Source organism: Palaemon carinicauda, chromosome 17, assembly GCF_036898095.1.
Source record: "Palaemon carinicauda isolate YSFRI2023 chromosome 17, ASM3689809v2, whole genome shotgun sequence".
Classification (NCBI taxonomy): domain Eukaryota; kingdom Metazoa; phylum Arthropoda; class Malacostraca; order Decapoda; family Palaemonidae; genus Palaemon; species Palaemon carinicauda.
Window position 1 is genome coordinate 61,444,594 of NC_090741.1, and position 14,502 is coordinate 61,459,095.

The 14,502-nt window shown below is 49.3% G+C and overlaps 1 protein-coding gene across 1 annotated transcript in view; it reads right to left on the minus strand.

Annotated features, from left to right (window-relative positions):
* The window catches only part of LOC137656815 (calpain-7-like), a 94,621-nt gene that overhangs the window by 39,727 nt on the left and 40,392 nt on the right, over nt 1-14,502 (minus strand). Inside the window, exon 6 of the mRNA XM_068391126.1 lies at nt 983-1,827. Within this exon, the coding sequence (XP_068247227.1) occupies nt 983-1,827 (845 nt within the window). The remainder of the gene's footprint in view (nt 1-982; nt 1,828-14,502) is intronic.

The following is a 14,502-nucleotide window of genomic DNA, read 5'->3' on the forward strand; positions in this document are numbered from 1 at the left end:
CCAAGAACAGCATAAAACCTCAGCTCTTAAAGGTAAACTAAGTGAAGTATCTTCTTTTTATAAGGAAAATCACAGAATAAACCCCACATCACCTAGATTATCAATATTTTCTAAATACTAGTTTCCTATAATAGAGGGTATCTTTTAAGATATGACAAAATGTTTCCGCGAATATCTCAGTTAAACTGCTAAAAACTTCCACAAAACTAGCAGCTTTATATGCCTACACAGAACATTGATCGGCAGCGGGTCATAATCCCATACTTACACTGTGTCATTCATGACCTTAAATAAACTCTCTCAATTGACAGATATGAACCCTTTCAGTCCCACCCCCTTACCAAAAAATTTAAATTTCTTTTATGTGGTACTTCACTCAACTCAGCAAAAAAATTATTAGACCTCGGAGATTAGACATTTTTTCGTTACATAGCTACATTAATTTCATTTACATTGACATATGATTTTAAATATTTTGAAGAATTTTTATGTTTCAATAGAAGGGGAAAAACGAGATTACATGATGCAAAATACATCCACCGGTGTTGAATGGAGTAGAAATATCCGGACGTATAGTTCGCTCAATGGCGCTCAAGGGGTTATGGACTTTCCTTACCATTACATCATTCATGCTAAATAATCAAGTACATTTTTAGGATTCTTCTTCATAAAAATTCTGAATAAGTATCAAATATAATTCCACATATACTCATCTTTGTCCCATTATATTCACCAACTGTACAGTAAATCCTTTCTACTTTGTAGCCAAAGAATATTTATTAATATTATTCCTTGGAAGCCATGTCTGGGTATTTCAAACCCATTTTTCAATATACCTACCAACAATGATATTTCTTTCTTTGTCAACTCATTTGGGTCACCAATACTGGTATCCCACTAACCGCAATTATCAATAAAAAACAGCTTACTCTAACCATCTGCAACAGATTAGGTATAAAAGAAATGAAAAAATTTTTCTTACCTTAACCTCCTTGATGTCTAACATAGCATAAGCATGAGTAGGAACTAGGCCCGCTCTGTCAGCAGCAGCATCGCTCATCTCCCCCGTTGCCATGGTAACGAGCACATCTCCCCGGTGAAAACGGTCTAGTATCTTTTTAAAGGTCGCTTCTTTGTTGAAGTCTTTGTCCTTTATTGAAACACGTTCTGGAATCCATCCAGTGAGGGCGTACAAATCAATGTTACTGTTTGACCCTGGAAAATCATACCCTCCCATCACTTTCATATAAGCTTTTTCAACTAAGGATATCCAGAATTCATTTTTATTTGTCGAGTAGGAACACAACAACTCTCCATGATGACCCTGAGGTAACTGGTCATCTATGATAACTTTCCTAGGAATTCCATTTATGTGAAGCTTAATCATATACTTTCCACAGGGATTATACACTGGGTCGCCGTTTCGACTCTTGGGGAAGATGATGTCGGTGATGAGTCTCTTTTTAAACCTCTTTTCGTAGAGGGCACTGATAGCTACGGAAGCAACAAAGGAACAGTCGGAAACACAAGTCTGCTTAATGCTGTAGTAGTCAATAATTTCAATCATTTTAGGACTGCTTGAAATATCCTCTGGTCTCGCCCATCGGGCAAAGTTTTTCCTTTGCTTAGGAGCCAGGGCAAGTGGTCCATCCTTATCAGTAAAAGGTAGGGAATATGCAAATTTTTCTTTCAGATCGATGGACATGAAAGGCAAGTAGTCTCTCCCATTTATATTTGAGGTCCTTTTGAGAACCTCCAATTCTTCTTTGGAATACTCAGACTTTCCTGATAACTGGAGACCATTTTTTCGAGATGCTGTAGGTTTGCCTGGAAAAGGTAAATGAGTTAGACTTCTCAGTTAGACATGTTACCCATAATCTAAGTTAGTTTTACTGTGTGCAAAAAAAGACAATAAGTACATAATTTAATTAACTAACCTTATCATTATTACTGTTAATACAGTATCATCATTTCTATCATTATTATGACTTTTCCTATTAATATATTACAAATTAGTTTATTGAAACCATTGAGTGACAGTTCTTATATGAAAGGAAAAAATCAAGAGAACAAGGCAAATATTAAAGATGTTATCCTCAGGAAAATATAATCACATTAAATGGAAAAATGGAAACCTATAAAACTTTACGCAGCCACAATGAATTTGTTTACAATTTCTTCCAGATGAATTCTGTATCAAAAATAAAAAATTTTAAATAATTTTTATTTTTCTTAACATACTTACCGAGAACTACTTTCTTTAGGAGATCACTGGTTATCTCTCTCTCTACGACCAGATTTGAATATATACCCCCCCGTTCCGCGCTCTCAGTAGCTTTTACCCCCGGCATCCAGGAATGTGCCCCGAGGGTAGGATTAACGGCAGGTCGCCCGTTGGCCAAGTCACGCTCGTCATTAAGTTCTATTGCATTAGCATCATGCTAGTAAGGGAAGAAGGCACTCGGGGAAGATAGGGAGGGCCATTACCCGAAAGTAGTTCTCGGTAAGTATGTTAGGAAAAATAAAAATTATTTAAAAGTTTTGATTTGTTCCAACACGAATACTTACCTTCGAACTACTTTCTTTAGGAGGCGGGAGTGCCAACCTGACCCACTGACCTGGACGTGGAGGCCAACATTCCTCAGTATAACAAGACCTACCAGAGAGCGGAAGCGAGGGTAAATATTCAAAATAATTCACGTTAGTGTCTAGGAACTCACCTTTAGAAAATCTTCTTTCGACGTTTCTTCTCGACGTGTAGTCGTGAAGAATGAGTGATTCCTGGGAACAGACGGTACCCCCCGAAGAGGCAAGTAAGCAACTGGGTAGGAGGTAGGAGAACCGCGCTTGTGCCTACCGGTCGCTAGTCTTGAGTGTGCCTGGGGAATACCGTTATACCGCTTGGAGGGCGGAGATGACTGTTCCAATGGAGTACCCGTCCAAGGATTTCCTTGAGTAATCCTTGAGGTAGTGGGCAGTAAAGGTTGACTGGCTCGACCAAGTACCTGCTCGCAGGATTTGTCCTACTGCCATGTTTTTCTCAAAGGCTAAGGAGGTGCTCAGGCCCCTGATGTCATGAGGTCTGGGAGTGCCTGGCACTGCTATGCCAGCTTCCTTGTAGGATCTGGCGATCACCTGCCTCAACCAGAAGGAGATGGTGTTTTTGGAAACTTGTTTCTTATTAATACCCGTGGAAACGAAGAGGCTCTTGACCTCCGGTCGGAGATGCGCTGTCCTTTCCAGGTATTTTCTAATTGTTCGCACTGGGCACAATTTTAAGTCTTCTGCATTACCTGTCTTAGGGATGGCAGGAATCGAGAAACCTTCGAACCTCGGGTCCCAGACTGCTGGGTTCTGAGTTTTGGCCACAAAAGAAGGTACGAACTTGAAGGATACTTCTTTCCACCCCTTTGAGTGAGAGACGTCGTATGACAAACCATGAATCTCTCCCACCCTCTTGGCTGACGCCAAGGCCAGCAAGGAGACGGCCTTGAGGGAAAGGGCTTTGTCCATGATATCTTTCAAGGGCTCAAAGGGAGGACGACACAGCATCTTCAGAACCAAGGCTAAGTCCCACTGGGGCACTCTCCTCGCCTGAGGGGGGCAAGACTGCTCGAAGCTTTTGATAAGCATCGCTATGTGTCTCGAGGCCCCCAGGTCGATGCCCTTCAGGAGGAAGACTTGGCCTAAGGCAGCCCGAACTCCTTTTATGGCTGGGATTGACATCCCTACTTTGTCTCTGAGGAACACCAGAAACTCTGCTATATCTGGGACCGAGGCCTTAAGAGGTCTAATGTGTCTCTCAGCGCACCACTTTGTGAAGGAGGCCCATTTTGCCTGGTATATTGCCACTGACGACTTCCTCAGGTATAGCGACATTCTCTTAGCTGTGGAGTGAGAATAACCTTCCTTCTTCAGGAGCCGCTGGATAGTCTCCAGGCGTGAAGGCGAAGGGAGAGTGGGTTGTCGTGGAACTTGAGGAAGTGAGGCTGTTGCAGAAGGTCTGACCTGGCGGGTAGAGGCCACGGCGGGTGACTCATTAGGTCTTTTAGGTCTGCGAACCACTCCCTCTCCGGCCACCAGGGCGCTACCAGTCATCTTTAGGTTTCGGGCGGCCCTTACTCTGTTGAGCACTTGCCTTATCAACGTGAAGGGGGGAAAAGCGTAAACATCCAGGTTGTCACACTTGTGCTGAAAAGCGTCTTCCAGGGCTGCTTTCCGGTCTGGCACCGGGGAGCAGTAGACTGGGAGTTGGGCATTGAGTCTCATTGCAAAGAGGTCCATCACCGGGGAACCCCAACGCTGAATGATGAGCCTGGCTACTTCCGGGAGGAGGGACCACTCTGTCCCTACTATCTGGCCCATTCTGCTGAGGCCGTCGGCCAGAACGTTTCTCTTCCCGGGAATGAACCTTGCTAATAAGACTACTTGATTTTCTTCTGCCCAATTCAGAATCTCTATGGTGAGATCGCACAACTCCCTCGATTTTAAGCCCCCCTGCTTCTTTATGTACGCTACTACCGTGGCGTTGTCGCACATCAACGCCACGGTGTTTCCTTTTAGCAGACTTGCGAAGTGTAAGCATGCCTTCTGGACTGCTTTCAACTCCAGGACATTGATATGGGGTTGCTTTTCCCCTTCCAACCAGGTGCCTTGTGCCGTCCCGTCGAGGAGGTGGGCTCCCCACCCTTGGTTGGAGGCGTCTGTGAACAGGAGCAATTCTGGAGGGCTGGTCCCGAAGGGCATCCCCTTGAGGGAGTTCGACTGGCAGTACCACCATTCCAGGGAGGGTCTTGTGTCTGGAAGGACCCGAACTAGCACTTGTTGTGAGTGTGTCTGGCACCAGAGGCTCTTGAGATTCCATTGGATGTATCTGAGCTTTATCCTCCCCTGTGGGACTAGTTTCTCCAACGAGACCAGGTGGCCTATCATCCTCTGCCAGTCTTTCGCTCTCCTTGGCTGTTCCGATAGGAAGGGCTTGATGATGTGCCTGAGGTTCTTGATCCTGTCCTCCGAAGGGAAAACTTTCCCTTGAATGGTGTCCAATGTCATCCCCAAGTAGTTCATTCTGTTGGACGGGGATAGATTGGACTTCTTTGGGTTGATGACGATACCCAGATCTCTGCAAAACTGAAGGAGACTTCTCCCTTGTTCCTCCAAGAGGACCTTTGAGGCGGAAAGGAGCAACCAGTCGTCCAGGTATCTGATAAGGCGGATGCCCCGTTCGTGAGCCCACACTGATACAGTCGCGAAGACTCTCGTGAATACCTGGGGCGCTGTTGACAGACCGAAGCAAAGAGTCCTGAATTGCAGGATCTGGGAACCCCATTTCACCCGGAGGAACTTCCGACTCGATGGGTGGATCGGAATTTGGAAGTATGCGTCCTTGAGGTCGACGGTCATCATAAAATCTTTCTCCCTCAAGGACAGCAGAACTGACTTTGGAGTGTCCATCTTGAAGTCCGTCTTCTTGACGAACTTGTTGAGAGCCGACAGATCTATAACTGGCCTCCACCCCCCCCCCCCCCCCCGTCGCTTTCTCTACCAGGAACAGGCGACTGTAGAAACCAGGTCCTGGGAGAGGAACTTCTTCCATGGCGCCCTTCTCCAACATGGAGGACACCTCCTCTTGAAGGGCGGTCCTCTTTACTGGATCTTTGGGCGCTAGCCATTCCGTCCGGTTGGCCGGAATAAGAGGGGGTGGATTCGCCAGGAATGGGAGTCTGTAGCCCTCCTTTAGGACGGACACTGTCCAAGGTTCTGCTCCTTGGGCCTTCCATGCTTGCCAATGTAGTCTGAGGCATCCCCCAACCCGAGGCTTGGGCGGGGATAGGGGGCCTCCCAATCTTACCTTCTTCTAGAGGAACGGCCTGATCTGCCTCTCCTAGAGGCGGAGTAACCCGACCTGAAGGAGCCTGAGGGTGCTGAAGTACCTCTGCGGGAGGGTTGAGGAGTTGAGGACCAGGAGGAAGAGGGGGCTTCTCTCCTCGTAGTGCTGGAAGAGGCTTGGGGCGTCGCGGCGCTGTCCGAGACGGACCTCTTGTATGGAGGTCTCCTTGACGCTGCCGGTTTGGTGACGTTGTTCTCCTTCCTCTTTGAGACTTTTTCCATCAAGGCCTCTAACTCTTTCACTGGAAAAAGAGACTCTCCCCACAGGGGGAGGCTGCGAATTGCTCGCGCCTCCCTGTGCGGTACTTTCTGGGACACTTTGGCGAGAACCGTGTCTCTCTTACGGAGAACCCAGTTGGCTGTAAGGGCGAGAGACTGGTACGAGAGGAATTTTAGGGTTTTACCCCCGGAGGTAAGGAGGTCCCTCATCAGGCTTTGCTGGTCAGGGTCTTCGGGGTCGTAGGAGGCTTGCACACCCACCAACGTGAAAGCCCACCAGTCTAGCCAAGAGGAGACGTTAATTAGGTCTCGCGACATCTCCTCCATCATGGAGGCCTCTGCAGGTGAGAAACAGACTGGGGCCGAAGCTCTGTCGTCAGAAACTCCTTGGCTCAGAATGTCTACGGCCGTGGCCACTTTACAAGGTCCTGGGCGACGTCCCTCGGGCAAATAGACCTTCCCTTGGTTCTTGAGGCCCTGGAGTAATTTAGAGGCACTTTGGGACTTGGGAGCCTCGGCATTGCCGGCTACCACATTGTCAATAAACTCTTGCCCCAGAACTAGGTCTCGGGCCAGAGGGAGTGCCAGGGAGGACTTAGGCTGGGAGGGAGTCTTCATAATCCTCAGGAGACTCGACCTCCAGGAATCCCCACCTGTCGCTGTAGGTTCTGCTATTCCATGGTGCCTCCTTATCAGGCTGACCACTCTCCTATAGGCGGAGTCTTCCGTCGGGGAGCCCTCTCCTCCGTCAGCCGAGACCTCGGCTTGGGGCGGGGAAGCCGGGTTACCAGGCACGCCGACCGGACGTCTGACCCTGGGGGCCAGGGGCGCCGTCCTGCCAAGGTACTGGACCTCATCTGCCGGTAAGACCGGACCAGGGGCTCGGGATCGTGTAGGTACCGCTGGAACAGCGGGGACTCTCGTTCGCCCGAAGGCTGTGGGTGCTGAGGGTGCGGTTCCCGGGGGCTGACCCGACAGCGGGAACCGTTCCTTCCGACCTGAAGGCCGCACCAGCTGGGCTGGTTCGGCCTGGCTGCCTGTAAAGAAGCGCGTTTCCCCCCGCTGGGCGGGGTGAACCGGAGGCCTCGAGGACTTATGCCTAACAGAGAGGTCTTTCCTGCGAGCCAGGTCGCGAGGGTCAAGGCCGTGCTTGGAGGGCGGCCGCCTTGGGGACTGCTCGTTGGACCGGTGGTCTGGGGACCGAAGCGCCTTCGATTCTCGCGACGAAACGTAGACCCAGGCTCCCCCGGGAGATACACTCCTCCTATACTTACGGCTCGGGGAGCGGGATTGTTTCTTGCTGTAGCTAGAGCGCGACCTTGACCTGGAACGTTCAGTCCTGGACCGCTCCCTCCGACGGCGGTGTTTCACCTTGACCTCTTCCTCTGACGAGGAATAGATGTCCGAAAAACCAGATGACACTGCGTCCACCACGTGTCGGCTGGAAGCGGGGACTGTGGGGGACTTCTTCGGACGTTGAATGCCAGAGGTCGAGGGCTGGAGGAAGTCATCGGGGACTTCCGTGGGAAGGGTCGGGAACGAATCCAATCGTTCCATGTCCGGGAGCCAGGGGTCCAGGTCCACGTCCATCCTCAGGGGAGACCTACCCGGCGTCTTCAGGAGCCTCCAACCGTAGACATCGTGACTTGCAGGTTGGATTTTACTCCGGCTATCTCCCCCTAAAGAGGAGCCGGAAGTACAAGCCCACGAGGGCGGCGGTGTCACTGAAACTGCGTTATTACCCCACACGGGGTCATCGGAGGAAGCGTGCCCCCCGAACACGAGGGCCGACTCTCCGGACGCACTACTAGGACCTTCACTAGCCCTAGAGGGGCCTGCCACTGGCTCTGCACTAACATTGGGCTCCTGGGATAGGACGCCTTGTTCATCCCCTACCCTAGACTTACCTCGTCCCGTACTTTGTGTAGGTGACGGCGAAACCGAGACTCCGTCGGAACGCTCACTGGGCGACGGAATCGGCGAGGAAACACTAACTTTCCTGGGGGAACGTTTCGCTGATTTCCTTTTCTTAGTACCATAACGTACCCACTGAATATCGCTCCAGTCCACGCACTCGGGGCACGTGTCTGTTGACGAGCACACTTTACCTCTACAGAAGGAACAAAGGGAGTGAGGATCTACTTCGGGCTTGGAGAGGAACGCTCCACACGATTTCCCAGCTCTAGGCCCAGGACAACGGCGAACTAGCTCCATAACGCACACAACGCACGACACAAGCACTTAAGGAAATGAATGAATGAATGAATGAAACACTGGGTAAGCACACGGTTGAAAAGTGAACGCACAGGAACACTTGGGAAAGCACACTATAAAAATGATATTTTAATTATAAAATAAATTTTTGAATATACTTACCCGGTGAATATATAATAGCTGCTGCTCCGGCGGCTCGACAGAAAAACACAAAAACTCGCGAGCGATCGCTATGAAGGTTGCGGGTGTGCCCACCAGCGCCAACTATCGGCCAGATACCGCATATGCATGTAAACAAGCTCCAATTCTTCTCATCCCGCTGGGTCTCTATCGGGGAGGAAGGGGGGGCCTTTAATCTATATATTCACCGGGTAAGTATATTCAAAAATTTATTTTATAATTAAAATATCATTTTTAAATATTTAACTTAGCCGGTGAATATATAATAGCTGATTCACACCCATGGTGGTGGGTAGAGACCAGAGTTAATAAAGTTTACAGCGTATATGCTTAGAGTTTTTGACAGTTATAACATAACAAAACCCAAATATATAGGTACCTGGTAAGGAAGTTGACTTAGACGATTACTCTGCCTTGTTAGTCTGTCTTCCTCACGAAGCCCAGCGATCCTCTTAGGATGCTGAAAGACTCCCAGGAGCTGAAGTATCAAGGGCTGCAACCCATACAACAGGACCTCATCAAACCCCTAATCTGGGCGCTCTCAAGAAATGACTTTGACCACCCGCCAAATCAACCAGGATGCGAAAGGCTTCTTAGCCTTCCGTACAACCCAAAAACAAGATTAAAAACATTTCAAGAGACAGATTAAAAGGATATTGGAATTAGGGTAATGTAGTGGTAGAACCCTCACCCACTACTGCACTCGCTGCAATGAATGGACCCAGTGTGTAGCAGTCCTCGTAAAGAGTCTGGACATCTTTTAAGTAAAATGACGCGAATACCGACTTGCTTCTCCAAAAGGTCGCGTCCATAATACTTTGCAGAGATCTATTTTGCTTAAAGGCCACGGAAGTTGCTATAGCTCTTACTTCGTGCGTCTTAACCTTAAGCAAGCATCGGTCTTTCTCATTCAAGTGAGAATGAGCCTCTCGTATTAAAAATCTGATAAAATATGACAAAGCATTCTTTGACATAGGCAATGATGGTTTCTTAACTGAGCACCATAATGCCTCAGATCCACCTTGTAAGGACTTAGTACGGGCTAAGTAGAACTTAAGAGCTCTAACTGGACACAGCACTCTTTCAAGTTCGTTGCCTACGATCTCTGATAAGCAAGGTATATCAAAAGATTTAGGCCAAGGACGAGAAGGCAGTTCATTTTTGGCCAGGAAACCAAGTTGAAGTGAACATGTGGCTTTTTCTGTAGAAAAGCCGATGTTCTTACTGAAGGCATGAAGTTCACTGACCCTTTTAGCCGAAGCCAAGCACACTATGAAAAGCGTCTTGAGGGTGAGATCCTTCAGGGAGGCTGAATGTAATGGCTCAAACCTGTCTGACATGAGGAACCTTAGGACCACGTCTAAGTTCCATCCAGGAGTCGCCAAACGACGTTCCTTAGAGGTCTCGAAAGACTTAAGGAGATCTTGGAGATCTTTATTGTTGGAAAAATCTAAGCCTCTATGACGAAAGACCGAAGCCAACATGCTCCTGTAGCCCTTAATCGTGGGAGCTGAGAGGGAGCGAACATTTCTCAGATGTAAAAGAAAATCTGCGATTTGGGCTACAGAGGTACTGGAAGAGGACACAGATGCTGACTTGCACCAGTCTCGAAAGACTTCCCACTTCGACTGGTATACTCTGATGGTAGAAGCTCTCCTAGCTCTCGCAATCGCACTGGCTGCCTCCTTCGAAAAGCCTCGAGCTCTTGAGAGTCTCTCGATAGTCTGAAGGCAGTCAGACGAAGAGCGGGGAGGCTTTGATGAACATTCTTTACGTGGGGCTGACGTAATAGATCTACCCTTAGAGGAAGACTTCTTGGAATGTCTACCAGCCATTGAAGTACCTCGGTGAACCACTCTCTCGCGGGCCAGAGGGGAGCAACCAACGTCAACCTTGTCCCTTCGTGAGAGGCGAACTTCTGCAGTACCTTGTTGACAATCTTGAATGGTGGGAATGCATATAAGTCCAGATGAGACCAATCCAGTAGAAACGCGTCTATGTGTATTGCTTCCGGATCTGGGACTGGTGAGCAATAGATTGGTAGCCTCTTGGTCATCGAGGTGGCAAAGAGGTCTATGGTGGGTTGACCCCAAGTCGCCCAAAGACTCTTGCACACGTCCTTGTGGAGGGTCCATTCCGTGGGTATCACCTGACCCCTCCGACTGAGACAGTCTGCCAAGACGTTCAAGTCCCCCTGGATAAATCTCGTTAACAGGGAGATGCCTCGATTTCTTGACCAAATGAGCAGGTCCCTTGCGATCTCGTACAGCGTGAGGGAGTGTGTGCCTCCTTGCTTGGAGATGTACGCCAAAGCTGTGGTATTGTCTGAGTTGACCTCTACCACTTTGTTTCGAAGGAGGCTTTCGAATTTCATCAAGGCCAAGTGGACTGCCAATAGCTCCTTGCCGTTGATGTGCATGCTCTTCTGACTTGAGGTCCACAGACCTGAGCATTCCCGACCGTCCAGGGTCGCACCCCAACCCAAATCCGACGCGTCTGAGAACAACACGTGGTTTGGGTTCTTGACTGCTAGGGATAGTCCCTCTCTCAGACTGATATTGCTGTTCCACCATTTCAGGCATGCCTTTACTGGTTCGGAGACCGGGATTGACACCGTCTCTAACGTCTTGTCCTTGTTCCAGTGAGAGGCTAGATGGAACTGGAGAGGCCGAAGGTGTAGTCTCCCTAGCGAGACAAACTGCTCCAGGGATGATAGAGTCCCTACGAGACTCATCCAAATCCTGACTGAACACCGTTCTCTTTTCAGCATTAGTTGGACTTTGAGCAGGGCTTGTTCTATTCGGGTGGCAGACGGAAAAGCCCGAAAAACTGGACTGCGAATCTCCATCCCTAAATATAGAATAGTCTGGGATGGGATCAGTTGGGACTTTTCTAGGTTGACCAAAAGTCCCAATTCCTTGGTCAGACCCAACGTCCAATGAAGATCCTGCAGACAGCGATGACTGGACGACGCCCTGAGAAGCCAGTCGTCCAAGTACAGGGAGGCTCGGATTCCCGATAAATGGAGGAATTTTGCCACATTCCTCATGAGCCTCGTAAACACGAGAGGAGCAGGACTGAGGCCAAAGCACAGGGCCTGAAACTGGTATACCACATTCCTGAAAACAAACCTCAGAAACGGTTGGGAATCCGGGTGTATAGGAATGTGGAAGTACGCATCTCGTAGGTCGAGAGAGACCATCCAGTCTCCCTTTCTGACCGCTGCTAAGACGGACTTCGTGGTCTCCATAGTGAACTTTGTTTTCCTAACAAAAACGTTGAGCGCACTGACGTCTAGCACCGGTCTCCAACCTCCTGTATGCTTTGGGACTAGGAAGAGACGGTTGTAAAACCCCGGTGATTGAAGGTCCGAGACTTTCACCACCGCTCCCTTCTCTAGCAACAGAGACACTTCTTGGTTTAGGGCTTGTCTCTTTGACTCCTCTCGGTACCTGGGAGAGAGGTCTAAGGGAGTTGTCACTAGAGGAGGTTTGCGTACAAACGGTATTTTGTACCCCTCTCTGAGCAACCGAACAGACTCTTGGTCTGCACCCCTCTTCTCCCAGGCCTGCCAGAAGCTCTTCAATCTGGCTCCTACCGCTGTCTGAGGCTGTGGGCAGTCAGACTCTGCCACGTGAGGACTTGGCTCCTCTCTTCTTACCTCTCTTTCCCTCGGCACGAGTGCTTTCCCTGCTGGGAGCTCTGCCACGAAAGGGCGGGATAAATCTGGATGCCGGAGTCTCGATCCTGGGTCTTACAGCAAAGGATGTAGAAGGAGCCCCTTTGCGAGCAGAGGACGCCATCAAGTCATGGGTGTCCTTCTGCACAAGCGAAGAAGCTATATCCTTAACCAGTTGTTGCGGAAACAAGGACGCTGATAAGGGAGCAAAGAGCAGTTCTGATCTCTGACAGGGAGTAACTCCTGCCGAAAGAAAAGAGCAAAGGGTTTCTCGCTTCTTTAAGACTCCCGACGTAAAGGTGGAGGCGAGCTCATTGGAGCCATCGCGGATGGCTTTATCCATACATGACATGATAAGTAAGGAAACATCTTGGTCGGCAGACGAGATTTTCCTACTTAAAGCTCCTAATGACCAGTCAAGAAAGTTAAATACTTCAAAGGCCCTGTATACGCCTTTAAGCAGATGGTCAAGGTCCGAGGAGGACCAACTAATCTTCGAGCGTCTTATGGCCAGGCGACGGGGAGAGTCTACGAGGCTTGAGAAGTCACCCTGGGCAGAGGCAGGGACTCCCAAGCCGAGAACTTCTCCCGTGTCATACCAGACGCTCGATCTAGAAGCAAGCTTAGAAGGAGGGAAGGCAAAGGCCGTCTTCCCCAAACTCCTCCTGGTATCCAACCAGTCGCCTAAAAGTCGTAAAGCCCTCTTGGAAGAGCGAGAAAGCACTAACTTAGAAAAGGCTGGCTTGGTAGCAGGTAAGCCTAGAGCAAACTCAGACGGTGGCGAACGAGGAGCAACGGCAACAAAGTGATTGGGAAAAAGATCCTTGAAAATCAACATGATCTTCTTAAAGTCCATCGAAGGAGGAACCGTCTTAGGTTCGTCTACATCTGAAGGATGATCATCATGATGAGGATCAGCAACGTCCTCATCTGAAGGATCTTCGTCCGACAACTGCTGAGTAACAAGCAAAGGGGAGACCTGCCTTGGTGGCAATGCTTGACAAGCAGAGTCCACACGCACTGGTGCATCAGTAGCAGTCCAGGACGCTACGTCATGTAACTGCTTAACAGCCTGACTGTCAACAACAACAGGAGCGGGAGGACGCTCGACGTCAACTCGAGACTGCCTTGACTGCCTAGACTGAGCAGTCAAAACAACTCTTGACTGCGGTGCTTGACGCTCAGCGTCAAAACAAGTCAACTTCGCTGGTTGGCGAACGTCCTGAACGTCAACAAGAGCATTAGGAAGCGGCTGAAAGTCAACACGGGACTGCATCGAGTGAGGCTCTACAAAACGTGACTGACGTGACTTAGTAACGCCAACGTCAACAGGACGAGCAAAGGCTCGTTTGGGCGGCTGACGGCCAGGATCTCGATCAGCTAAGCGGCGAGGATCATCGTGAACCTTTTCAGCAGAATAGTCCTCCATAAGAGAGGCGAGCTTAATCTGCATGTCTTGCAGTACAACCCATTTAGGATCAACGGGAATGGGTGCGGTAAGAGACGAGGGTAACGTCTGCGACTGCAAAACCTTGCCTACACCAAGACTCTCGGAGCCTGTGTTACGTTTCTGCTTAGGCGGCGAGCAGTCTTCCGATGACTGCATAGGGTCAGAGCTGTCCCAATGGCTACAACCAGGACGCTGGACCTGTCCTGAAGGGACTGACTTTCGCTTTAAGGGCCTCGAAACCTTGCTCCACGGTTTCTTACGCGAAAAGCCTTCGGATGACGAGGAGAAAATCGTCTCGCTCGTCTTATGGTAGGGGCGGTCTTGATGAGACACGCCTGAAACCATAGAGGGAACGTCTGTTCGCTGATTAAAGCCTCTCGAACCCATAAGTCGTACGACATTACTTCTCCCTGGGGCTTGGGAGCTTGCAAGAGGTCTCGGACTAGGCGAACGACAGGCACGAACAGACGAACCCTCGGTCGCAACACTGATAACACTTTGCGCACTAATCACTTTCCCACGATTTTCCACTGTGGCACTCTGACACTTTAACTCTTTAACGTCAGCCATGAGTTGATTACGGTCTGTAGCTAACGACTCAACTCTTTCGCCCAAAGCATGAATGGCACGTAACATATCCCGCATTGATGGTTCCTGAGTGCTAGTAGAGGGTTCAGGCACAACTACTACAGGGGAAGGATTAAGTTCAGGGGTATGGGAGGAGGAAAATTCTAACGATCTAGAGGAACTTCTCCTCACCCTATCTCTCTCTAGCTTACGAGAATACTTGTCATACTCAAGCCAATCGAATTCCGAAAGGCCCACGCACTCCTCACACCGATCTCCTAATTGACAGGTTTTACCCTGACAA